The 27,651-nt window shown below is 34.2% G+C and overlaps 1 protein-coding gene across 1 annotated transcript in view; it reads left to right on the top strand.

Moving 5' to 3' along the window:
* The window catches only part of VWDE (von Willebrand factor D and EGF domains), a 73,345-nt gene that overhangs the window by 4,560 nt on the left and 41,134 nt on the right, over nucleotides 1-27,651 (top strand). The window contains exons 2-10 of the mRNA XM_041727390.1: nucleotides 4,892-5,076; nucleotides 7,672-7,903; nucleotides 15,527-15,592; nucleotides 18,955-19,202; nucleotides 19,811-19,900; nucleotides 21,673-21,817; nucleotides 24,770-24,987; nucleotides 25,229-25,302; nucleotides 27,237-27,507. Coding sequence (XP_041583324.1) covers nucleotides 4,892-5,076; nucleotides 7,672-7,903; nucleotides 15,527-15,592; nucleotides 18,955-19,202; nucleotides 19,811-19,900; nucleotides 21,673-21,817; nucleotides 24,770-24,987; nucleotides 25,229-25,302; nucleotides 27,237-27,507 — 1,529 coding nt within the window. The remainder of the gene's footprint in view (nucleotides 1-4,891; nucleotides 5,077-7,671; nucleotides 7,904-15,526; nucleotides 15,593-18,954; nucleotides 19,203-19,810; nucleotides 19,901-21,672; nucleotides 21,818-24,769; nucleotides 24,988-25,228; nucleotides 25,303-27,236; nucleotides 27,508-27,651) is intronic.

Below are 27,651 nucleotides of genomic sequence, written 5' to 3'. Positions count from 1 at the left end.
TACATCTGCTTCCTTTAGACATAGTATGCTCTTCTTTTTCCAGTGTCTTAAGGTGCAAGGTTAGTTACTACATTGAGATCTTACTCTTATCTAATGTAGGCAAATACATCTATAAATTTCCATTTAAGTACTAATTTGGCAGCATCTCATAAATTTGGCATATTGTATCTTTGTTTTAATCTTTTCAATGTATTTTCTCATTTCCTTCTTAATTTCTTTTTTGACCCATTGATTATTTAGGTTAATTTCCACCTATTTGTAAGCTCTTTAAATTTATTTCTGCAATTGATTTGTAATTTCATTCCATTGTGATCAAAGAACGCATTTTGCATGATTTCTATCTTTTTAAAAATGTATTGAGGTTTATCTTGTGGTCTAGTGTATTGTATCTCCTGAAGAATGTTGTGTGTGCACTTCGAAAGAACTTCTATTTGCTGTTGTTGGGAGGAGTGTTCTATAGATGTCTGTTAGATCACATTGGTTTATAGTATTGTTCTAGCTCTATTTCTTTGTTGATCTTCTGCCGTTTTTCTATTCATATGGAAAATGAAGTATTGGGGCGCCTGGGTGGCTTGCTCAGTGGTGGAATGTCAGCCTTTGGCTCAGGGCCTGGTCCCAGGATCCTGGGATTGAGTCCCACAATGGCTCCCTGCAGGGAATCTGCTTCTCCCTCTGCCTATGTCTTTGCCTCTCTCTCTCTCTGTGTCTCTCATGAATAAATAGATAAAATCTTAAAAAAGAAAAAAAGAAAAGAAAAGAAAATGGAGAATTGTGGGGCACCTAGGTGCCTTAGTTGGTTAAGCATTCAACTCTTGATTTCTACTCAGGTCATGATCTCCGGGTTGTGAGATTGGGCCCTGTGTCAGGCTGCATGCTCAGCGTGGAGTCTGCTTGTACCTCTCCCTCTGCTCTTGCCCCTGCTCTTTCTCTTTCATAAATAAATAAATAAATAAATAAATAAATAAATAAATAAAATATATTTTTAAAAAAATTAGTATTGAAGTCTCCAACCATTACCATTGAAGTACGTATTTTTTCCTTCTGTGCATGTGTGTGTATTCATAATTGAGTTTCTTCCTCATGAACTGAACCTAACTGCCCCTCCTTATCTCTAGTAACATTTTTAAAGGTTTTTTTTTTTTGGTCTGATATTAATTTAGCCAATCCAGATTTTTTGTGGTTGCTGTTTGCATGATATTTCATACTTTTACTTTCAGTCTATTTGTATTCTTTGCAATAGGCACACTTTTTTGCCTCTTGATATAAAAGAGAGCAAAGTAATATAGCAAACTAGTCACTATTTGACCTTGCTTTTCAACCTTTGTGTTGTTGCAGGATTCATAGTCCTATTTTGAATATCAAAAGCTTTAGGGAAGGTATAAAAAATTTAAAAATCCACAAATATTTGAAATTCCCATAGGGCAATATACCAAAGATTTTATAATTATAAATGAAAATATTATGAAGTACCTGTCTTCAGATATTAATAATCATTTTTGCCTTTAATAATACAATGATTTATCTACTTTCTTAACATATTTGTTTATCCACCAATTATGAATTTTAAAGAATCTTGGCTATTGTGTTAAACTAGAAAACAATTTGGTACAGATTATCTTGTATCTACAAACAAAACTAGAAAACCATTTTCTTATTGTATCATTATGTATCAACTTTACAACTTGACACGCTCTCCCTGCTCTCCCTCTACCCCTGCTGCTCCCCTTGTGCTCTCTCACTCTTTCTTTCAAATAAATAAATAAAATCTTTAAAAAAGAGAACAGAATAAATAGAAATGTCAATTTTAATGTGTATTTTCTATGTATTTCTGAAAAAAAGAAAGATTTTATTTATTTCCTTGAGACAGAGAGAGGGAGAGCAGAGAAGAAGAGGGAGAAGGAGACTCCCCACTGAGAATGGAGCTTGACATGAGGGTAGATTCCAGGACCCTGAGATCATGACCTAGGTTAAAGACAGATGCTTGACTGAGCCACGCAGGCACCCCTATATGTACTTTTGTTATGAAGGAAAAATTATATTGGAAGTTTTCTAGAAAGCTTAGCACATTATTCATGTCATGAAATTGATTAATGAGTAACTGTAATAATCTAATTGTAGAGCTTTCTTTTATTATTTGAGAAATATTATTTATTTTTTGAGAAGCTAAGTCCCCAAATTTCCAAATGGGAGCCAAAACCATCCTAATAATTCTCACCTAGTTAATTATATGTTGCATTCTAGGGTTAAGGTTGTAATTAGGTTTTTAAGAGTGTGGCTTGTTCATTGCTAATAAAATTTTTAAATTTTCTGCAGAGACCTTGAACTTTTTAAAAAGACAAGCAGAAAAAAAAAAAAAAAGACAAGCAGATTTTTTGGGAAAAAATGAAGTGAAAAATACAAAATATGAGTTCTTTTAATTATATGAAAGAAGAATTTTTGTCTAAAATGAATGTTAAAAATAAATAAACTTTTAAAAATTTCTGAGTAAATATTTTATAGTTCTTTACTGTTTTGATGTGGGGAACAAAGGCAAAAGAAAAAATTAAATATCCTGGAGGATCCCTGGGTGGCTCAGCGGTTTAGCACCTGCCTTCGGCCCAGGGCGTGATCCTGGAGATCCAGGATTGAGTCCCACTTCAGGCTCCCTGTGTGGAGCCTGCTTCTCCCTCTGCCTGTGTCTCTGCCATTCTCTCTCTCTCTCTCTCTCTGTGTGTCTCATGAATAAATAAATAAAATCTTAAAAAAAAAAAATTTCCTTACAACTTAAAACCCACTGACAAGTCCTTGAGAAAAGCAGAGTGACCTTTCCTAGGAACTCAACTGCTTCAATGTAATACTTTGCTAGTACCTTATCTTAATATTAACCGAACCCCCACAATCCTGTAAGTCTCCTTTAACATATAAAAATTCTTTTGGAAACTTCCTTTATCTCTAGCCCCACAAGATACATGTTAGCAATCATACGCCAAGCACATGGCCCATTGATACACATCTACAGGGTCTCAAGACTAGGGTTTTAGTAGACAGTAATGAATGGCCTTTCTCTAACAATAGCTACCCCCTCAAGGTCCTAGAAACCTTGCTTCCAAAATTACTCAGAGAGTTACTCTAACCCCCTCTCAAAAGCATGTAAGTCCTGTCACCGTGCTTTATTTTATTTTATTTTATTTTATTTTAATTATTCATGAGAGACACAGAGAGGGAGAGGCAGAGACAGGCAGAAAGAGAAATGGGTGACTCAATCCCAGGACCCTGGGATCACAACCTGAGCCAAAGGCAGACTCTCAACCACTGAGCCACAGGTGCCCCACCATGCTTTAATAAAACCACATTTTTGCACCAAAGACATCTCAAGAATTCTTTTTTGACTGTTTGCTCTAAACCTCAGAATTTCTACACACTATTGATGTTATGCTGTGATTGCCACTACATTTATTACATTTTTAGCTTTGGATTAGTGAACAGTAATTCAAAGTGCAGAGTCAGAGGAAGTGTGAGCACTACAGAAACATTAAGGAGAAAAACTGTACAGAATAAAAACGGAGTTAGTGACTTTTTTTTCCCCAAGATAATATTCTATCGCAGGAAAGAGATAGAGAAAACATTTCAATAATTCATGCAAACCTCACTGGTAATCTCTTTTTAAATATTTTCCTAAGTTTCCAACCAGGTACAATGTTCTGATATTGATAGTATCTTGAGTTATTTCAAAATTAAATGAAATGTCAGTATATATCCCCTGAGTTCTATCCATACACATTTTATGAAATATTTATCTAGTGTTGACAGATTGAGATCATCAAAGTCAATAGAGCCTTTTGGATTACATTTTTTTTGGGAAGTTGAAAACTGGTGGAGCAAGAGATAAAAAGGAGGAGAAATCTTTTGTGCTCATTCCTAAATTTTTCTACTACAAAAAATTCTTTGGGGAGACTTTGTCTTGAAGAACACTATATTTTGTACAGTTTAACTGCTATCTCTACAAATGACAAAAAACAAAAATTATAATAATAACAGTTTTTATAAGCTACACTTAGGAGATCAACTTGCACATTAATATCTCTAATTTATTGTGCTGTTATTAATTTATTTCTAGGATATATTTCTACCTCAGTTTCTCTCTTCTTGCTGGGACAAGAGCTTTATGATCTGCCTATGTGGGTTTGACAGAAAAGGTATCTATCTTCCAGGTCAAGTGCTGCTCAGAAAATGGCTTCCCTAAAAAAAAACTACAGAACTCTCCCTTTCTCTAGGGTCTTTTCTTGTTTCTCCTTCAAAACTGCTCCCCTGCACCCTATTCCTTTCCTGTGCTTGGTAATAAAGTGGATTTCAATACTTTATCTTTAAAAAAAAAGAAAAAAACTTTGAAAACTTTATATTCTTTCCTGTACTGAAGAATGTAAGGAACTTCAGTAGGAGAGCATTTTGCAAAAAACAGATTGACATTAAAAGCTTAATTTACTATGTTGCCTTCCAGGATGTGGCAGAGATGCGACTTGGGGAGTCATGTGGAAAGCAGGTCATGGAGGGTCGTTGATGGCTTTCAGATCTGGAAGGCCACTCTCAAGAGGAGTCTTTGCAGGGTCTGTGACCTCAGGTGGCAACAGTCCTAACTCAACAGTGATCAGCAGTATTCCTTGTCCAAATTAAATGAAAATAAATTTCTTGAAATACAGTGCCTCAAACATTCTTCAGAGTTTGTAGATTGGTTTATTGCATTTATGGAAAACGCAAGTCGTCTTTGACTAAGAGACCCTGACATTTCAGATGGTCATGATGTGCACTTGTAGGTTATTTGCTTAATTTGGGGGAAAAGTCAATTTTAATTGAGGGCTAAATTATGTTAATGAAGAAAACACATACACATGAGACACCTGTCTTTCCATCCTAGTTCAGGAGTGCTCTCCTGGAGGACACCAGCTTCTTCAGAGCCCTTATAGAAGTGTGCATTTTGACTCAATGCACCTCCAGCATTCTCCCTTTCAAGACCTAATATGTGACCATTCCCTGTCTCCTGGATGGTATCGATTTCTCATCTTTGACAGACCTGCCGAGATGCCAACCAAATGTGTTGAGGTATTTCAACTACTAAGAACTACACATGTATTTTCTTATATATTCTTTCATGTGAGGATTGAATCATGTTACAATCCATTTATTTCTTGCTCTGAAATATTTTATTATAATATGTATAATATTATTTAATATTATAAATTATATTCTTTAATATTACTGTAAATATTATTTTATAATATTTATAATATTTTTGTGTCAAGATTGAATTAATGCAAAAGAGCATTGCCATGTTTTCTGTTCTAATAATTATAGTAACATTAATATTATGCTCATTCATGCAGTGCACCTTTTAAATCATAATTTAAAAGTAAAATTTGAAAAAAAAATAAAAAAAAAAAAAAAAGTAAAATTTGGGAATGCCTGGGTGGCCCAGGGGTTGAATGTCTGCCTTTGACCCAGGGAGTGATACTGGAGACCTGGGATTGAGTCCCACACTGGGCTTCCTTCATGGTGCCTGCTTCTCCCTCTGCCTGTCTCTGCCTCTCTCTCTCTCTCTGTGTCTCTCATGAATAAATACATAAAATATTTAAAATAAATAAATAAATAAAAGTAAAATTTGAGGAAATTCACTACATCCTTAAATATTTGTGTTCTTTGACTGAACTAATTATAATTGTATCTAGAGCTTCCCATAAATGTAAAGGTGAACTGATTTTGCTGGGTCTTCCATGGGGAAGTGTTCCCTACCCCCACCCTCTCATCCTACTTGAGCCAAGACTTTAGAGCATCCAACTGGAGAATTAGTAGAATTTTTTTTTCTTTAACTCTACAGGATTGTACAAATCTGTGTAGATAAATGCCTACTTATGATGGTTAAAATAATTCATGTGTATTATAGAAAATTTAGAATAACGGACAGTTTATAGCATAACACTCATTCATCATCTACTCACACAGTCATACTACCATGAACATTCTGCTATCTTTCCTTCTTTTCATATTGTTCTGTAAGGTTCATGCTGCATGTTCAGTTGCATAACATGCTTTTTTCAGGTACAGTTTTCAGTTTTCAAGTACAGCATTAGCATTTGCCTATACTGTTGAAAATTCTTTAATATTAATGTTGAAAATAATATTCTGTCATATATATATATATGCCATATTTATTTAAACATTGTCATGTGTACACAGTCAGGCTTTTGCTGTAATAATTCTGCAATTAGCATATAAATCACTACTACAAAAAAATCACTGTTACATTTTAGTGTAGTTAGATTATTTTTATAAGTAAAATTAGTGAAGATTAATGTCCTTTTGAAGGTTCGATACATGATTATTTTTAAAAAATATAATGCTCATTTCTCATTTTAGTAGATAAAAATATCTTTTCTAATACTGAATAGTTTCATGTATTCATTAAGCATCTGTATGTTTCTTCTGTGAATTATGTGTTTGTGTATTTTACCCATCTATAGATCATAGAGTTTTTAAGTGGATAATATTATATCATTAAAATAAAATAAGAAATACAATAATGTGACAATAAACAATACACTGAATATAATGCTATTAACAAATACTTTTTTCTTATTCTTATCTTATATTTTAAAAATTATTATTTAAACATAACTATCAATCTTATCCTTTATGATTTCTTTTGTTTTTAAGCATGGAAATAGTTATAATATTGAGCATTATAATCTGACTAACAATTACTGACTCATTGTTTTGTAGAAATTATGTTATGTACATAATTATATTTATATCTCACCACAGCACAGTGAGGTGGGTACTACCATCCACCTAGAGCAAAAGGGAAGGATGTTGGGTGCCTTGCCTGAGGTCATGCATTTAGCAAGTGCTTGGGTCCTTCCCAAATTATATAGTTTCCTCTTATTTTTCCTGGGTCAGTTTTCTATTTAACTCCATTTTCCATCTGGAAATGATTTTGATAATTGGCTTCAAGTGAGGCTTTAATTTCATTTTTTTTCCAAATTGCAAACCCATTGTTTCATCACCAGATTTTGAACATCTTTTCCTTCTCCCCTGATTTTTGATGTCTCCTGAACTGTGCATTAACTTCTTACATACCCTATATCCAGTAATTTTAGAAGAAATCTCCAAGGTGAGTTTATCTTTTGCTCTGTATTAAGATGACTTCAGATTCACTTATCTTAGGATGTATCACTATGGTAGTAAGTTATCTGACACTGAATTTCTCTTGTTTACAAAGGTAACAAATAGAATACATTTAAATTGAATAAGATTATATTGGTGATCCCTGGGTGGCTCTGAGGTTTGGTGCCTGCCTTCGGCCCAGGTCGTGATCCTTAAGTCCTGGGATAGAGTCCCACATCGGGCTCCCTGCATGGGGCCTGCTTCTCCCTCTGTTTGTGTCTCCGCCTCTGTGTGTGTGTGTGTGTGTCTCATAAATAAAAAAAAATAAAATCTTTAAAAAAAAAGAGTTAAGATTATATTAATTATGAGCAATTTACCTTAAATTTAGTATTCTATAGTTACTTTAATAGGGTACAAGTTATTAGAATCTTTAAATTATTATTTTAAGGGTTATTTAGAAGAAAATGCAAAGTTGACTTATCTATCATGTGTGAAAATAAATTGGATTTTCAACTTTTGTTTTCTCTGTTGCAAAAGATGAATCACTGTGGAACACAGGCTCCTATCTGGCTGTCTCTGAGAGATACAGAGACCCTGCCTTTACCTGGAGAGATCAAGCAACTGACAGCTTGTGCTACATGGCAGATTTTGTTTAGTGCTACCAAAGACTGCTGCCTTTTCCAAATCCCAGTGTCTGTAAGAAACTGTGGAAATTTTTTTGTGTACTTACTACAGCCCACTCAGGGATGTATGGGATATTGTGCAGAAGGTAAGAAAATATGAGTAATATATGTGAACTGCTAATCACAGAACTGTGTGTGTGTTGATGTGTTGGGGCCATTCTGTGAAGAGGTTGTGTTGAGATAATACATATCTCAGGAAGAGTCTTGGTCTGCCACTGTTGCTAAAATGACAGCTAAATTTCTGGTTTAGGATTCTTTACCAAGATCTTAAGATCTTGGAAAATATTTGTCGATGTGAAAGTATCAGAGCAGATTGCTTGCCATCCCTCCCGTTGAAAATGATGATTGAGAAAACTGGTCAATGCAATAGGCATTGATTGGCACAGGGTTCCTACCTTACAAAGAATACCTGAAGAAGGTTTCTCTCAATAGGTGATGAACTTGAGCTGAGCTCTGAATGAGGACAATGGGCCAGCCATGGATACTACGGGGAAAGAGCATTCCAGGTAGAAAGAGCAACAAATGTCAGTGTCCTTAGACAGGTATGAAGATGGCCCTCCAAGGAACTGAGGGAGGAACAAAATGGCAGGAAGACTGGGTGGATGAGACTTTAGAGATGAAGTCAGAGTAATAGGAAGAGGCAGAATCTATAGGGTCTGTAGACCATGGTAAGAACTTAGAGTTAGTCATAATTGCAGTATAAAGTCTTATGGGGTTTAAAGTAGGTGAATATGATCTAAATATTGCATTTAAAGGGCCACGAATGCTGCAGTAAGACTCCACCTAGGAGGCTATGGAAAGATGGTGGTGGCTCAAAGGTGGGGGGAAGAGGAAATGATTTAAACTAGTGGCAGAGGAAAGAGGTTATTGAGTTGAGATGTCTTTTGGAAGCTGAGCTCATGCATTGAATATAGAAGATGGAAAGAAAGGAACCTAGGGCAAGTCCTAGTTTTTCTTGCTTGGGCCATTGAGTTGGGAAAGTAACACATCAGTTAGAGTGAAGATAGAAATGGAGAGTTGTATTTTGTCCTGTTCTGTAAGAGGGGACATGAGATGTACAGACATAAAATGCACACCAGATTCATGAGCCTGCCACTGATATGGTGTTGACTAAGGATGTTGGGGAGTAGAGTCACTTGTGAGTAACTCCCATAATACACTATCATGGAGCTCACAATAGATAATTGAACTTAATGAGGTTTTGTTTCTTTTTTCTCTATACTCGATTATGACTATGAACTCTTTGAAGATAATGTACCCTTTATACCAGGGTCTCATGACCTTATGTCTTGAACAAAGTAAGGACTCAATAAATGAATGTTTAATAGAACTAGTGACCCAACTCTTCAGATATATTAGAAGCTCAAAATAGAAAGAAACTCCATAATGGTGATTTTTTTTTTTAACTTGGGCTGCTTAGATAAGAATGAAGCCAATAATTGAGGGATTTATTCTTTTGGGAGGATGGAGGGAGTGTACTGATATGCTGCTACATGACCAGATTGTGGGAGAAGACCAACCTCCCTCTGCTATGTTATCTGGACTCCTCTATACGTAGGAGATTGAAAATGCTAGGAGATAGTGTTGTAGATCAGTGTTCTTAAACTAGGCAAACACTTGATTCAGCAAACAATAATAATTGTATGAGTAATACCTACAAACATTCTCATTTGAGGTTGTTAGACTTTCCAAATTAAAAAACCCAAATAACAGATATGGCACAATGATGTTAAAGAGCATACATGGAACCCCAAATTGCAGTGAATGGCATGAATGAGGAGATTAAAAGTTGTTGTATCTGAGAACACCGGAAGGAGGGAGGGTGACATTTACAATGAGGTGCCACCTGAGAGCAGGGCATTGACAGAGTTTGAGGCTAAATGGTCCTGGGTCAGATAAAGAGAAGAGTGTGGGGAAAAACCTTCCAGACAACAGCATGTGAAAGGCCTTAAGGCAGTGAGTGTGGTGTTGCTTCAAGAGTGAAGCCCCGTGAGACATTGGAGCAAGACATTGGATTGCCAAGAGTGAGGGGCGTAACAAGCCATGGGTTTGGAAAGGCAGCAAGGCCTGATATTTAGGGAGCTCTTCATTTTATTCTCTGTGCTTTGAGAAGTCTTAGGAGAATTATCCTGAGAGCCATAGCCAGTAAATCTTCACATTTCTCAAAGGGCTGCTAGCCAGCTAAAACTGGCGGAAAGCAATATATTCAGTAAGGACGAACAGCATCTGCTCAGTTAATACAGCTAGTGTTATTCACTGGGAAGGAGAAAATCCAGGGAGATGCTTCAACTTCATTGAGTGGCCAAGATGAGAGATTTTGAAAAATGTCTCTTTGTGTATTTTTCAAAATTCTGGTCATTAAAAATAGTTAATTTTTATAAAATCTCAAATAATATTACCAAGTATGTGTGGAAAATGGTGTAGGTGTTGCAATGGGAAAAAAACCCCAAAATATGCCTACATTATTTTAAGAAATATTGATTACTATTAAAGATGAAAATAAAACTTTAACTCCAAATAAATAAAGACAATCACCTCAAAGGAAGAGATTACATTGAATTTAAAAACTTAGTACATAAAATTTACATTTTTATGACAAGCCTTTAAAACTTAAAAAAAAAATTCTCGTTTATGCCATTTCCACCCATTCAGTTCCTCAAGCTTGAATATTCTGGATTGTTTCTCTTATTTTTCATGTTCAAGTCCTCCTACTGGTTTTAAGTCAAGAGAATTTTGGGGAGAAGATAGTTATTTTTACTCTGTGTGTTAGTTATTAATCAGATAAACACATGAATTATCCTCTCTGATGTGCCAATAAAAGCTTACTTTGAAATACTCTTTAGACTTGAATTAGACTTCATAGATAGCAGACAAAAATGAGTCACTTAACCCACTTAAGTGTCTCTTTTTCTTGCTTACTAAGAATCTGAAGCAGATGTTCCCTGGTGATGGTGATTTGGCCACTTTACAATGTCAGGTGGAGGTCTCTGTGAGTTTCTAGGCTTTTACTTTTCCTTCACAGTGATGAGATGAAGCTCCAGTTTTAAACCTTTATGTGCATTTTAGACAGGAGAAAAGCAGAAGCGCTAGGGGCATAAAGAAGGTCTTTGCTAACTGAAACTTATCCCCCTTTAAGGAGCTTATTTGGAAGACTTATCATAGCTACTTCAGAAGAATTCTTTAACGTATCTCTGTCCTCAGAGGCAGTCTGTAAAATGTACTGTTTTTACCTGAACATACTTCTGCTTCCAACTAATAGGCTATCAGATGTCAACAATTAGTCATATTTAGCTTAAAATAATCAAAACAGAAAAAAATAAAGATGTTTCCAATTTAATAATATATCCTCATAGTCATGAGGATTTTTAAAAATAATTTAGATATAATTTTTACACAATTTATCTGTATTTTCTAGAAGCCAAATAAAAGAAATGTTAATTTCTTATACTTACAGTCAATGCCATTCAAACAAAAAGATTTATATGTCATTTAAGAAGAATTCACTGGAAAAATATTTTTCACATTTTCCATATTTTTACTTAGCAAGGTACTTAGATGCTAATGCTACACATGAAGAGGCATTATATCATTTGAAAGGCTATGAGAAATTGAGGGCAGATATTATATATCCTACAGGACCCACTAGAAAATGTATATGTGTGTATGTGTGTATAATAGCTAATAGCCAATATAAGAGATAAAATGCACAAGTTACACACTTATTTAAAGATGCAGAAAAAGGTGAAAAGTGCTAATAGGACAGATAGGAAAGAGCAACATGATAAGTTTAAACCCTATAGTATCAGTAATTATATTAAATATATATTATCTAAAAACCCCAATTGAAAGTCAGAAATTTCCATTCCAGAAATGTTATCCAGATTGGATAATAAAAGCATGCTCAACTACAGGCTGCCCAGAAAAACCCATTTTAAAAATAAAGAAAAATGGGGTTGAAAACATAAGGATAGAAAAAATATATACTTAGGTATCACAAATCACAAGAAATCCAGAGAGGTGATATTAATATTAAAGAAAGTAAATTATTGAGCAAAGAATACTACCTATACAAAAGGTCATTTCCTAAAGACAAAAGGGTCAATTGAACAACAGGACAAAACAGTTCTAAATCTTAATGTACCGGGATCCCTGGGTGGCGCAGCGGTTTAGCGCCTGCCTTTGGCCCAGGGCGCGATCCTGGAGACCCAGAATCGAATCCCACGTCGGGCTCCTGGTGCATGGAGCCTGCTTCTCCCTCTGCCTGTGTCTCTGCCTCTCTCTCTCTGTGTGTGACTATCATAAATAAATAAAAATTAAAAAAAATAAATCTTTATGTACCTAATAATGGAATTCAAAATACATAAAGCAAAACTTACAGAACTTCAACAAGAAATAGACAAATCTATAGCTCAGGTTGAAGATCAACACTCACCAGTTGATAATTAAGCACATAGAAACAACAACAAAAAAATGGAGGAGACTAGAAAAACTCTATCAACCAACTTGATCTAAATGACAGAGTGTGGAGGTTCCTCAAAGAGTTAGAAAAGACCTGCCCTAAGACCCAGCAATTGCACTGCTGGGGATTTACCCCAAAGATACAGATGCAGTGAAACGCCGGGACACCTGCACCCCGATGTTTATGGCAGCAATGTCCACAATAGCCAAACTGTGGAAGGATCCTCGGTGTCCATCGAAAGATGAATGGATAAAGAAGATGTGGTTTATGTATATAATGGAATATTACTCAGCCATTAGAAATGACAAATACCCACCATTTGCTTCGACATGGATGGAACTGGAGGGTATTATGCTGAGTGAAATAAGTCAATCGGAGAAGGACAAACATTATATGTTCTCATTCATTTTGGGAATATAAATAATAGTGAAAGGGAATAGAAGGGAAGGGAGAAGTAATGGGTAGGAAATATCAGAAAGGGAGCCAAACATGGAAGACTCCTAACTGGGAAATGAACTAGGGGTGGTGGAAGGGGAGGAGGGCGGGGGGTCGGGGTGACTGGTTGGCGGGCACTGAGAGGGGCACTTGATAGGATGAGCACTGGGTGTTATTCTGTATGTTGGCAAATTGAACACCAATAAAATATGAATTTATTATTTAAAAAAATGTAATTCCTCAGGGATAAGATGCTTACAAAAATTAAATCAAATAATCCCTATGAGATATGAAACTCAAGTTATAGTACATAAACAGATCTAAAGACACTGTTAAAATAAATTACCATTTTATAATAAAGCTATAAATCACAGCTCTTAAAAATAAATAAATAAATAAATAATAACAGAATATTCCACAAATGATTGAACAACCCACATTCTTTACAAGTGCACAGGAAACATTTACCAAGATAGATTACAGTCTAGGCCATAAACTAAGGAAATTAAAATATTAGAAAAAGTTTGATGTTAGTAAAAAAGAAAAACCCATTAAATATACTGTGAAAACAAGAAACTTTACCAAAAACAAAACAAAACAAACAAACAAAAAAACCCTCAGCTTATATGTTAAGAAACTAGAAGCAGCAGCACAAAGGAGACCCAAAATAAGCAGAAAGGAAATAATGGTCAGAATGAAAATCAATGAAACAATATACAAAACAAAAAACTTAAAATCAAAAGCTAGTTCTTTGAGAAATTCAATAAAATTAGTAATTCTCTAGCCAATTCAGTCAGTACAGAAAGATAAATTTCTAGTATCAGGAATGAGATTTTATACAAATACCAACCCTACAGATATTAAAAGAATAAAGAATTATTATGAATAATTCCCAATACTTTTGACAACTGAAATGAAGACAAATTTCTTGAAATACACAGATAGAGCTCACTCAAAAAGATAATTTCAATGGTCCTATATTTATTTTAAAAATTGTATTTCTAGTTAAAATCTATTCCATAGACAAAACAAAACAAATGAAAATCCCTGGCCCAGATGGTTTGGGGATTCTTCCAAATAATAAAGGAGGAAATAATACCAATTTTACACAACTTTTCCAGAAAAATGAATAGTAGGAACTACAAAACTTCTGTAAGGCCAGCATTACTCTGAAACTAAAAGCAGACACAGACATTATAAGAAAACTATGAAAAAATGTCCTTCATGAATATAAATATAGATGACACAGTCTATTTAGAAATCTAGTTGAATCCATAAAATAGCTTCTGGAGCTAGCAAGCAGTGATGCTGAAAGAAGAAAGATCAACATATTAAAAGACACTTGTATTTATATACTAGAGAAATTTCATCTAAAGATACCATTTATAGTACCAAGAATATGAAATACTTAGGAATAAATATGGAGAAAGTTGTATAAGGCCTATAAAGTGAGATTAGTGAAACTTTGCTAAGATAAATTGGAAAACTTAAAATAATGGAGAAATAAACCATGTTCATGGAACAAAGATTGAATATTAAGAAATCAGTTCTCCTCAGAATAATTTAAAGCTCTAAAACAATCCTAGTCAATAACTCAGCAAGCTTTTTTGTGGAAATTGATAAATTTATCCTAAAATTTATATGGAAATATAAAATACCTACAATACTCAAAACTATATTGATAAGGGAAAGAATTGGACAATTTATACTAACTTTTAGACTTATTCTAAAGTAGCAATGATCTACAGAGCATTTCCATCAAGATAGACAGATCAGTGGAAAAGAATGGAGAAGTCAGAAATAAATTAACACATAATTAACTGATTTCAACCCAGGAACACAGTCTATTCTTTAGAAAAAGGACAGTGGTTTCAATAAATTAGATTTCCATATACAAATAAAATGATAAAAATGCAAATAAAAAAGTGACTCACAGTGGTTATTAGAGTTGCAAATACTAGAAAACAAATAAAAACAATGTTTAAAAATGATGAACTGTAGAGATTTTAGGAAATGTTATTGAATCTGAGGAAGAGTTACATAGGAAGGCCTCAGAAGGTATGAGCCATAAAGCAGCTCCCATGATGTTGGCAGAAGTCTATAGACATTCCATCATTGACTGACTCAGATTTCAAGTTCTATCTCTCAGTTTAAATTCTAAATTCTTCCAAAAGGCAATGTGATGAGCCTATCTTTGTTCAGGTAGTTACCCTTGTTCCAATTAACTGAGCTGTGGCATTGAGTTATAGTTATTGCCATGACAGTTGTTGACTCATTTCTGTGATCCTGCACATGATTAGAGGCGAGGCAAGTTCCATGGAAGTGGTTCAAACCAACTGTTGTATAAATTTACGGAAATTGTTTCATTACTTATTAATGTAGACTAAAATTTAGAAAACAAGATATGGGATGCCTGGTTGGTTCAGTTGGTTGAGCATCTGCCTTCAGCTTAGGTCATGGTCTCTGGGCCCTGGGAACAAAGCCCTGTCCGGCTTCCTGATCAGTGGGGAGTCTGCTTCTCCCTCTCCCTCTGCTGCTCCCTACCACTCATTCTCTCTCTCTCTCAAATAAATAAAATCTTTAAAATAAAAAAGAAAAGAAAACAAGATATGAAAGCTATTGTTTTAAAATGGGATTCCAGATTATTTCCACTTGATCTTATCCTGAAAAGGGAAAAAATTATTATTAAAAAAATGAGAAGTCTTAGTCTTTATTAAAACATACTTCTCCAAAGAAATTTCATTTCAGATATTTATGTATGTATTTATATCTTTATGCTCAATTGAATAAGTACCCAAACCTTAACCTTCTGCAGCTATTTCTGATGCAAAATTATACCCATGTGACCCTGATGAAATTGAAATTGGAGGTGACTGTGTTCGTAAGTATCACGTTATTTTTTAATAATGTATTATAAATTAATAATTTCAGTGGGTTTTTATGTTATATAACTTACTTAGGTGTTAATTATACTGTTTGACAATGCCTCATTCTAGTGGCTATCAAAAATGAAAATCACTTTATCGTGCCTTTAAGGAATAATACTGGAATTGGCAAATATACAGAGTTGAGCATTTCCATACCCTGAAGACATGTATGTATGTTGGTAGCATCTTTTTTACAAGGAGATTTGGCAATTTATTTTAATTTAAAAATTCATGTGTATTTGTAACAATTCCATTTTCAAAAATCTAGCGTAGAGAAATATTTAAAGTATACAAGTATAATGTTTAAAACAGTATTTTCTAATAACATGAAAAAAATAAATTGCAGATATCCAATAACTGTTGATAATTCAATATTTTTGATGTACCCATTATAATAAAATATTATTTAAACAATATTAAAATTCAGGAATACATTCTTTGACATAGTAATTATTAATAGCATATTGTGGGTAAGAAATTAGATTACACAGCACAATCCCATTTTTGTTTTCTGTGAATTATTACATTTGTACCAAATAATTCATGAAAGATAACCACGAAAGATGTTAATGATACTGGTTTTCTCCTCCTCTCAATCTATATATTTTTTTATTTTCTAACTTAAATTTTCAAGTTATTTCCAAAATAAAGACTCACTACTCTAATATTTCTTAAAATAAATCACTCTAAATAGATTGTCTAATAAAATTTATGATGTCTACTTAAAGGATGAAAAGAAATTAAAAATTTTATTGAAACATTAGCTTTTTGGTGGAATCAGATATATTGATGGTAATAGGAGGATATTCTAAATGAATAAGGGATTGTTGACATATAATTAATGAAGGTGTTTTAATGGTGAAATAAACCATAATGATATAAAACAGATCAGGATATATCACATAATATTTAGATACCAGTTCTAAAAATTAATATGCTTTGCCTTGAAAAGTACTCTTATATCAGTGGTCAAAACAAATCACTGTTTCCTATATTCTATTCCAGTTGTAAATGGATTGGCCTTCTCATTTTTCTAGTGTTCTTTAAGCAAGCTGTCATTTTATTTGAAAGTCTCAGTTTAATTAAATCCTGTGATTTAAGTTTTTAAGAGAATAAAATAATATCCCTAATATAGTGGACATTAACCATAAAGTATAATTTCTTGGCTGTTCTGCATATTAGGTTTGGATTTTCTTTCTCAAACATATATGTTATAGTAAAATCACTTTCTCTTCTGAATAAGTAATAAATTTAAGCTGCGTATGTTATTCAGAATGTTTATGCAATTAATTGGAAAAAATGCTATACAAAACCATACACAATTTGGGGAGGTGACACTTGAATGGAAATATTTAGTCAAAGGCAACAGCTTCAGGACACCTGGGTGGCTCAGTGGTGGAGCGTCTGCCTTTGGCTCAGGGTGTGATCCTGGAGTGCCTGGATCGAGTCCCACATCCAGCTCCCTGCATGGAGCCTGCTTCTCCTTCTGCCTATGTCTCTGCCTCTTTCTCTCTCTGTGTCTCTCATGAATAAATAAATAAATCTTAAAAAAAAGTCAACAGCTTCAGGATAAAATAGAGAATACGTTAGCATATTTAGCAACTGTTAATATTAGAATTGACAAAGGGATAATAATTATGCTTTTGAAGCAGAGATCATTTATCTCTCCGTTTTTGAAACCGTTCCTTTTAAGTATATGTTGACAAAGTTTCTTTGATCTACATTGCTGTAATGATCTGTTTACCCAGAGTTGGTGCCATTTAAAATACTGATTCAGGGACGGCTGGTGGTTCAGCGATTGAGCATCTGCCTTTGGCTCAGGGCTTGATCCTGGTTCTGGGATCGAGTCCCACATCAGGCTCCCTCCAGGGAGCCTGTTTCTCCCTCTGCCTGTGTCTCTGCGTCTCTCATGAATAAATAAATCTTTAAAAAAACAAATAAAATATTGATTCAAAAATTTTAATTTTCATGAATTATTTTCTTTTCAGTTATTTATCATCTCTTACTCTTAATCATCATTTCCACAGATAGTTCTTCCCTGTTTAGATAAAAGTTCATCTTCTTTTTCCTAATCTATTTAAGAGGGAATTTTCCCTCGGATATATAATTTTAAAAAATCAATGTACTAGGGACGCCTGAGTGGCTCAGCAGTTGAGTGCCTGCCTTTGGCTCAGGTTGTGATCTTGGGCCTCAGGTTCGAGTCCCATATCGGGTTCCCTGGGAGGAGTCTGCTTCTCCCTCTGCCTGTGTCTCTGCCTCTCTCTCTCAGTCTGTGTCTCTCATGAATAAATAAATGGACCTTTTAAAAAAATAAATGTACTAAAGGGTAGCCTATTATTTCAAATCTAAACATAATGATTTGGTGTTTGGCAAAATATTTACTACTTTGATAAATTTGAAAAAAATCATTTGTTACTGAGATTTTGTAACTAGATATCTAACAAAATAGCACTTTAAAATATTTCAAAATACATTAGGTTTTCTCCAATACATTTAGGTTAAAGTCCCTCAGAGTTTCCAAAAATCTATATGATGGGGCTAAAATTTTAGCTTTGCAATTCTTATAAAGTTACCACCTATTTCACAGAAGAATATTTGTACATTTTAGCACATATGTTTTAAATCTTGTAAAATTTATCACTTATTTTTTTCTTTTCTAAAACAAAACAAATCAAAACATTTAGATCCCCAAATTTAATCTTACAAGTGACCAGAGATAAAAATTGTGAAATCTTCCTGTTTCTAGAGAAAATTTCAAACATTTTTAATAACAGAAAAATGAAAAGAATAGGACTATGTTAACATTAAATGTGTTTCACTGAACAGTATAATCACTCTCATAATGAGCAGCTCTTTCAATCCAGAGTAATGATGTGTTGAGTTGTAAGAGTAAATGATAACAGTAAAATAGTAAGTCATTTGAATTTACATTATAATTTTTAAGCAAGAAATTATAATGTAAAAAAATCTTAATTTTGTTTGTTCCATCTTTTAGGAAAATCTTTCAGAAATTTCTTAAAAAGAGGTAAATTACTTTAATGTTCAAGAGCTAGACTCTTCAAGGCTAGATGTATCCAACATGCATTAATATAAACTTGATGAGCTGATGAATTTCTCTGCTATCAGTATTTCTGTGATTATGGGTCAAAATAAGAACATGCTATTTTGCTGATTGCTAGAGAATAATTATTTCTCTAAATGTTATTTTCCTTTTTCTAATATAAATCCCTGAGTTACAGTCTCCATGAGCTTTACCCATAAGCCAGTTTCCAATCTTTAAGATGCCTGACTACAGATATTCATTTTCTCCCATCAGGTCAGCTGTCTGCCTCATTGCCACCACCACCCCCAGGAAGGCCGGAAGTTGTGGTGGAGCTGATTGGATCCAGGCTTTTCTGTAGGTGTGCTTTTGATGTTTCCCCTACAAACACCTCAGTGGGATTTCTCATAACTTGGTCTAGACTTTCTTCTCAAGAAATCAAAGAGGAACTGAAGCAAGAGACCACAGTTCAGGCATCCTCTCTATTAGAACTGGATGGCATAAATCTCAGACTTGGAGATAGGGTATGTTCACAAACAATTGGGTTTTCTTTTCTGTTCTTTTTTTTCTTTTCTTTTCTTGTCATGAATGTATTAATTTTCAAAATGGACTTCTTAACATAACATATCCTGAAAATACTCTTGTCCCCAGAATATAAAGCACTATTGTTTTTCTTTTTCTTTTTTCTTTTGCAATTTTGCCAACTCCAGTGATAATTGCATGATCAGTAATCTTAGTGACTACGTATGAATATCCACTGTTACAGTTTGCTGTATTATCAATGAACCTTTATAACTTGATGCCTCTTTCTTGATGCCTCTTTCTGGTTTTAAAATGATATGTTTTTATTCTAGAAAAATGCTTTTATTTTTTTAATGATGGTATCACTTATTATATATTTTTAAATATATCTTAAACACAAAGTCTATAGCTCTTTAATTTATGTTGAGGCTTTGAATAGCTAATACTTTTAAATGGCGGAATTTTTCTCAATTTTCAATTAAGTTTTAACATCATTTAATTTCTTATTTTCTTTTTTGCACTACCAAAAGTTAAGTACTTAATTATAAGTTTACACATATTTTCTCCATGATTTTACTACTAAATGATTATTTGTTAATTGTATTTGTAGATATTCTGTAGTGCTTCCATCTTTTTATTGGAGAAACCACACGTACAAAGTATAGCCATCGAAAGCCAAGAATTTTTTGCAGGCATTAAGGTATGTAGCCATAGGGATGGATCAGAAAGATTATTTCTCTATCACTGTGTTTTCCATACTGTGGATGCTGGTTCCAGGATCTTTTTTTTTTTTTAAGATTTTATTTATTGACTCATGAGAGACACACAGAGAGAGGTAGAGACATAGGCAGAGGGAGCAGCAGGCTCTCACAGGGAGCCTGATGTGGGACTTGATCCCTGAACTGAGGATCAAATCCTGAGCTGAAGGCAGACGCTTAACTGCTGAGCTATCTAGGCATCCCTGGTTTCAGGATCTCATCATAGACTGAATATTGAGAACCAAGAGCCTCAAAATCCTAATTTTTTTAAAAAAGGTCCAATTATACACAATAGGAACCAGAGAAAAGAGTGAGAAGAGCAACCATGTTGCCAGAACAGCATAATCAGTGGAAGGAGAGCAGAGCTCAGACATCGGAACACAGAACCTTTGGATCTCCACTGATGAACACTCAGCAGACAGTATCAGCGTCAGTGGTCAGCCCCCAGAAAATGTTTTTGATTAGGCTAACAGGAAGACAGTGCGGTGCTAAGAAGCATCTGTTTTGAGAGCTAGACAAGAATCAAGACTGAGTAAAAACTTCCTGCCTCAAAAAAGGATTATCTATGAACTGGGATAGGACCAGTTTTAGATTTCAATACTCCATAATCCAAATGAGGAAAACAGAGGCTGTGAAATAAGCTGAAGGTTGAGATGTTTGAGGTGACAAAAGTATTTCGATTTATATATTCAAAAATACTTAGTTTTCTGTTTGCAACAATGTGGGTGAACCTAGAATGCATTATGCTAAGCGAAATAAGTCAGAGAAAGACAGATACCATATGTTTCCACTCATGTGGAATTTAAGAAACAAAACAGATGAACATATGGGAGGGAGGGGAAGAAAGAAGAGGGAGACAAACCATAAGAGACTTTTTTTTAAGATTTTTATTTATTTATTTTTGTGGGATACAGAGAGAGAGAGAGAGAGAGAGAAAGAAAGCATGAGCAGAGAGAGAGGGAGAAGCAGGTGCCCCACTGAGTAGGGAGCCCAATGTGGAACTCGATCCCAGAACCCTGGGATCATGACCTGAGGTGAAGGCAGATGCTTAACCATCTGAGCCACCCAGGTATCCCCATAAGAGACTCTTAATGATAGAGAACAAACAGAGTTGATAGTGGGAGGTGGGCAGGAGATAGGTTAAATGGGTGATGGGTATTAAGGAGGGCACTTATGAGCACTGGGTATTATGTGTAAGTGATGAATCACTAAATTCTACCCCTGAAACTAATATTGCACTGTGTGTTAACTAACTAGAATTTAAATAAAAAACTGAAGAAAAAACCCTTAGATTTGTAACTTATGTTAGGGATGATATTAATCCCTAAGAATAAACAGACTCTTAACCTTGGTGAGTCAGTAAACAGTAACAAACAAATGAAAGAGTGTAGGCATTTCTTTGTCTCCTCCATTCTCCAGTAACCATTCCCAGAACCATAATCGCTAAGGCAGATTCCTACCAGACAGCCTAACATGCTGGGGAACCAGATTATGCCTTAACTCGGAGCAGTCCAGTGACTCTACACGCTGCTAATGTTTTTAAGGGTTTGGTTTTAACTGATCTTATTTAATTAAAAAAATTCCAGGGTTTAAGGTTATTACTCCCAGCTTATTTGGCAAAATATGAGCTGTTGAGAAAACTGCTCTTGCAAATTTTTGTCTTTGGAATAAATTCTATTTCTACAAATCTGCTCTACATATTTTCTTATACCAGTTACACCCTGAATTAAGCACTATATCAGAAGATGGGAAAGAATATCAGTTGAAGATAGAGAGCACAGTTCCTGTCATTTGTTCGGAATTCAATGAGCTTGACCAGGAATGCAAAATCTCATTAAAACTGAAAACTGTTGAGCAAGGTAATATACTAAATTCCTTTAATTTTATTAGATTTCAAATAATAATTAATGCTTTTTTTCTTCTAGAAAAAGTCACTGGAGTGCACACATATAATTCATTATGTTGTGTGTTTACATCAAATTACAGCTCAGTCACGTTAATAATAGTGGGCCATGTTTATGACTGTCAAAACAATCTATGTTGCAATTCACATTTATCCCTCCTGGGTTGGACCACAAACTCAGTACACATTAACTCTCTGCTAGCTCTCTTATTCCTTCTTTTCCCCTTGATGTATCTTTTATGGCCCGGTCCAGTTTCCCTCCTTTTTAATCAAGGCAGAAGTAATTTTTATTGACTTTGAGCTCTTATGGAACTAAATCTTCAATATAAGTATTTTGATGTTTTTCATTCATAGCCTTATTGTCTTTTTATGTGTTTAGCATATTTGCCTAAAATATATGCTCTTAGAGAGCAAAGGTGCTATCTATTGCCTTAAAGTAATTCTCAATGTTTGGTTAATGTTTTTTGGTTTGCTTTTAAACTAATTAACTGACTATGCACATATACACACACACATACATTTTTATATGCATGCGTACACGCACACACACACACACACACACACGACGGCAGCAACTTCACATTAAAAAAATCAAACAGACAGTAATGAGCAGCTCCTCCTCATCTTTCTCTTCTTCCTCCTCATTCTCCTCCTCCAACTTATGTTTTTTTCTTTGCTTTGTTTTCTGAGTTGGAGGGACAAACTGCCCTTTAAGTTTTTCCAGATACTCCTAACTAGGGAGGTATGATATGTTATGCTAACATAAATTCAAACTTGGGCAACGCCGATCTCCTAAACTCTCTCTAACATAAGCTGTGTTTGAGACCTTTTGTTTTAAAATTCTATTTAAATTACTAATTATATAGATTGTATGATGCATGGCTGCATATATGTCACTGTCATAGCCTATAGATAGAGATGAAATTCTCCCATAGAACACGATAGACTATGAGAGGACAGACCATATATAGCAGTCATTGGCTTTATTGAGTTTTATTTCTCCCCCTGAGACTTAGAAGCAGAGACCAAAGCATGTAAGAGATACATAAATTAGAATATAAGTTGTAAGAGAGATTCTGTTTATACAGTTTTTCACCATAAGACATAAACTGTTATGTAGTAAATACACCAAATACAATGTATCTAGGTCTTCATGTCTATGTTATATCAAATTAAACCAGAGAAACGGATAAAAATGCTAGGAGAGTCCAATGTGAATGAATGTTGCACTCAGAAAAGAGATGAATATGGAAATAGAGGCATCAGGAGAGGCTATCCCAAGACAATTGACAATAAGCAGAGACTGAGGTAATACCCCACTACCTATTTAGATTTCAGGAGCATCATGAACAACACTGTGTTGTGAAATTCAGCACAGAAATATGCACTAAAACCGTCTATCAGACTGCTTGACATAATTCTACTTCATACTATCTGTGAAAGACATATTTTGTAAATGTTACTATAGTTTATGAGGGGCAAATAGGAAGAGGATGATGTTATCAATATTTTCCAGACCTGTGTTAGACAAAGATTTTCTTCAGCTGCAAGTTTACTTTAAACTATATTTTTGTGCTCTCAATTCTTTCAACAAGACAAGCATTATTATAATAATAAGAAAGCGATATATTTTCTACATTTTAGAAATTGGCATGTTCCCATTATTTTTCAATTAAAAATAATTTCCCTTTTTTTGGAGAAAAATTCCTGGATTTCATTCTGGATATGCCTCATTTTATCATTTTTTAAGTGTATCTACTTCCATAGGGAACAAGTTGGTGTCTCTTAGTGATTTTCTACAATGACTGCGCTAATTTTTATAGGCTTACAGAGAACAGTATTTGGCCCTCACACTGTGGATCAAGGGAAATGATGTCAGGGGCCAGATATATTCCATAATTACCTTAGGGAACTGGCTAAGAGTTCAGATGTTTCTGTTATTTTTTAAGTGCATAGGAACAGTATGTATTTCTTGGGGAAGAAATGTACGAAGTGGAACTTTTTTTTTTTTTTCAGGAATTTGGAGTCTAGTGCAGTGTTCTATGTCAGAGCAGTATAATTTTATACTGAAAATTATGTGTGGAAGAAAAGAAAATAGAAAGTTTTTAATGACTGCTGCTTTTTTCCACATCTCAAAAAGGTTTTGTAATCATTGATTAGATATAAGAGCAAACTTCCCTTGTTGCCAGTTTTTGGAGCAATCTATCCTTTTTGTTTAGTTACACATTTGCGATGTACACATTTGCGATGTTCTTCTCTTCTGTTACCATTTTCTTTCTAAATTATTAGTTTTTATTCTTTGTTCCATAGGAAAGGGAGCATCTTAGGGCTCTGAATATATTGGGCCATTTGGGAGATCAAAAGCAATAGAGAGTTCATTACTGGTATGGAGTTACTTAATTTATTTTATTTTTTCCATTTTTAAGATGATGATACAATAATCATCTCTATCAATAATCATTGCTAACACTCATCAATAGATAGAACATAAGTACAAACCCTGTGAAATATTACAGACATATCTGGACACAAAGCACAATTTTTAGGTGGAAAGAACATCAAATTATATTCCTTGGTGGTAGAATTATGATTTTTTTTACAGAAATACAATCAATCTTATATATTGCTTTTGGATTTTTTACAGGTACAGATGGGTTTATAACCTTATTGAAAATAGTACTGTGTATGTATAGATATATGTTTATATTGCAGTTGATTAATTATTTGTAAAGATTGGGAAGGGTTCATAGCTTTGGTTTTATTTAGACAAAATTACAACCATATTTTTTAAATAAGAGAAAATAAGAATAATCTCTCAACTCAGTGTTCCATGTTAATCAAGTTATTACATGTTTTGGTTGGTATATTTCCTTAAAAAAAAATCTCAATGTATTCTTTCACAAAATAGGTAAAGAACAGCTAGGTTTAAATTTGGCATTGTCTTCCTGTCATGTGGACCTTCACCGAACATCATCCTGTGCTAATGGATCCTGTAGCCATGCTTTTGTGTACTACACTGCTGTAACAGATTTTTCTCGAGATGGAGATCGAGTTACAAACATTGTAGTGGAGCCTATAGTTCATGAGGATTTCCTGTGGAACAGCTACATTCCAGACAGCATCCAGGTTGACAAATTACGAAAATATCTTTACAATTGGAGCTTTAAATATATATATATTTATTTGATCAATGCATCTTGCAAACTTTTCATTTCAAAATTGTTTTTTCCATTTTAAATGATTCAATTTCAATAACTATGATAAAACAATAATTAATGAAAAAGTCATTGAGATTGCTAAGAAATTTATTGTGTATCAGTAAATGCGATTAATGATAATATTTACCAAAAATATCTTTGCTTTTAAGATCAAAGTAAAGGATGTCCCAACTGCTTACTGCTATTCATTTACTGACCCACATATAATTACATTTGATGGCAGGTAATTTCCTGAAAGTTTTTTCTTATAGTAGTTGTTGTTTCCTTTGGATTTTGCTGTTGTCTTGTTTGAAATATCTTACTATTTTATTATTTCTTCATCCTCGTCACTGAAAAATTAGAAGGGAAGGCATATATGGATATCGCTGGCTTGTTTCAAACTACTGATTTATTTGTATGGAGTGTTTTTACCTTAAAATTTGGCCCTTGGTAAATACACAAATTAGTTGTGAGCTGAATTTGTAAAAATGAAAATTCTTGCAAATATGAACAATCATTTCAACTTGATCATTTAGTTATTTTTAATAATGGTTTCTTTACTCTAGTGATATTTTAGTATATTACATTTCTGAATGATACTGAAATAATCTTTAGGATTTAGGCAAAATGATTAACACATTATAATTATTTTTAAAACTAAGCATTTCTACTTCATGACGAGAATAATCAGGGTAAAACTATTGTAGCCATCATGAATAGCTGGATATCTGCCCCTGGAATGCAAGTAAAGTGGGCAAAATGATCAAAAAGTAATCTAAGCTATCTTGCTATTAATATCTACCTATGAGGATTTAAACTCAGTTATACCATTCTGGGAAATATTTAATTTTAAGATGTCACTAAAGAAAATTATAAGAACACCTCTTTGTTGAGTCAAAATTTTCTTCATGATGTAAGGTAATTTATTCTTTACAAAAATTTTTTTAAAGATTTTATTTATTTATTCAGAGAGACACAGAGAGACAGAGACATAGGCAGAGGGAGAAACAAGCTCCTCGCAGGGAGCCTGATGAAGAACTTGATCCCGGATCCCAGGATCACTCCCCGAGTGGAAGGCAGGTGCCCAACCACTGAGCCACCCAGGCACTCTGCATGATCCCAGGATCTGGGAGCAAGTCCCACATCGGCCTCCCTGCAGGGAGCCTGTTTCTCCCTCTGCCTATGTCTCTGCCTCTCTCTCTCTCTATCTCTCTCTATCTCTGTGTGTGTGTGTGTCTCTCATGAATAAATAAATAAATATATTTTTTTAATTTTTTAATGTGATCATTGTCAGTAATATTTTTCAATATGAGCAAATAGATTTTGAACTCCATAGCAAATGATAATCTAGAAGTTGGAGCAAGTGTTGAAAAGTTGTGGAAATTGATCCCACATGCAAGAATCCTTTATGGTTACAATGAAAAGCTTAGAAGTTTTAGTGGAAAAGCCTCCAGAAAGCATAGTTGGGATTACTTTAATTGGTTATAATTCAACAAGATTAATTGTGCAATGAGTGACAAACTTTGTGCTAAATGCTGAGGGTATGACAGTGCATAAAACAAACATCCTCTGCTCTCATGCAGCTTATATCTATATAGGTAAAGAGAGATATGCACAATTAATAAATAAAATACATAGTGTATCTAAGGAACATAGGTGCTATGAAGAAAAAAAATACAGCAAGGATGAGAGGAGAAGAATCTAGCAGGAGTTGACTGAAGTGGTGAAAGGAAGAAACAAGTAGTGAGATCACTACTTTGTTTCATTCAGTTCTCTAAACTAATATGAAGCAGGGACGCTTGGGTGGCTCAGTCGATCAAGCATCAGACTCTTGATTTGGGCTCAAGATCATGATCTCAGGTTCCTGGCAGGGACCTCCTGTAGGGCTACACACTCAGCAAGGAGTCAGCTTGAGATTCTCTCTCTCCCTCTGCCCCTCCTCCCTCTCACATGCATGCATGCACTCCCTCTCTCAAATAAGTAAATCTTAATAAAATAATATGAAGCTATGAGAAATATGGATTTTTCATTCTTGCATCAAAATATATTGAATGTGTATTAATAAATTTAACACACATTTTTTTTGCTTATAACATATTACTGTGGTATTTTGTACCAATTCTTTTTTTTTTTTTTTTTGTACCAATTCTTAATGCAGTTGATTTTTGTTAATGATAGGGTATATGATAATTTCAAGACTGGAACATTTGTGCTTTATAAGAGTATGTCACGTGATTTTGAAGTCCATGTACGCCAGTGGGACTGTGGAAGCCTTCACTATCCTGTGTCATGTAACTGCGGGTTTGTTGCCAAAGAAGAAAGTGATGTAGTAACTTTCGACATGTGCAGTGGTCAGCTACATGAATCACAGCCATATTTATCTGTAAAGAGTCAAGATGTAACCAGCAATGTCAAGATAAGTGAATCTTATTTAGGAAGAAAAGTCACAGTATGTATAATTCTTTACAATTAAAAGTATTTTTCCTCTTTTTCCTATAGATTTTGGCTTAAAGTCTGAACTTTTTTCATCTCCATTAAATTAAGAACTATCGTTTTCTAACATTACTTTTTTTCCCCAAAATAGCTTTTTGAT

The sequence above is a fragment of the Vulpes lagopus genome, chromosome 13 (genome assembly GCF_018345385.1).
Source record: "Vulpes lagopus strain Blue_001 chromosome 13, ASM1834538v1, whole genome shotgun sequence".
In the NCBI taxonomy this organism is placed as follows: domain Eukaryota; kingdom Metazoa; phylum Chordata; class Mammalia; order Carnivora; family Canidae; genus Vulpes; species Vulpes lagopus.
The sequence above is the reverse complement of the archived record's forward strand: the minus strand, read 5'-3'. Positions and strand labels throughout refer to the sequence as shown.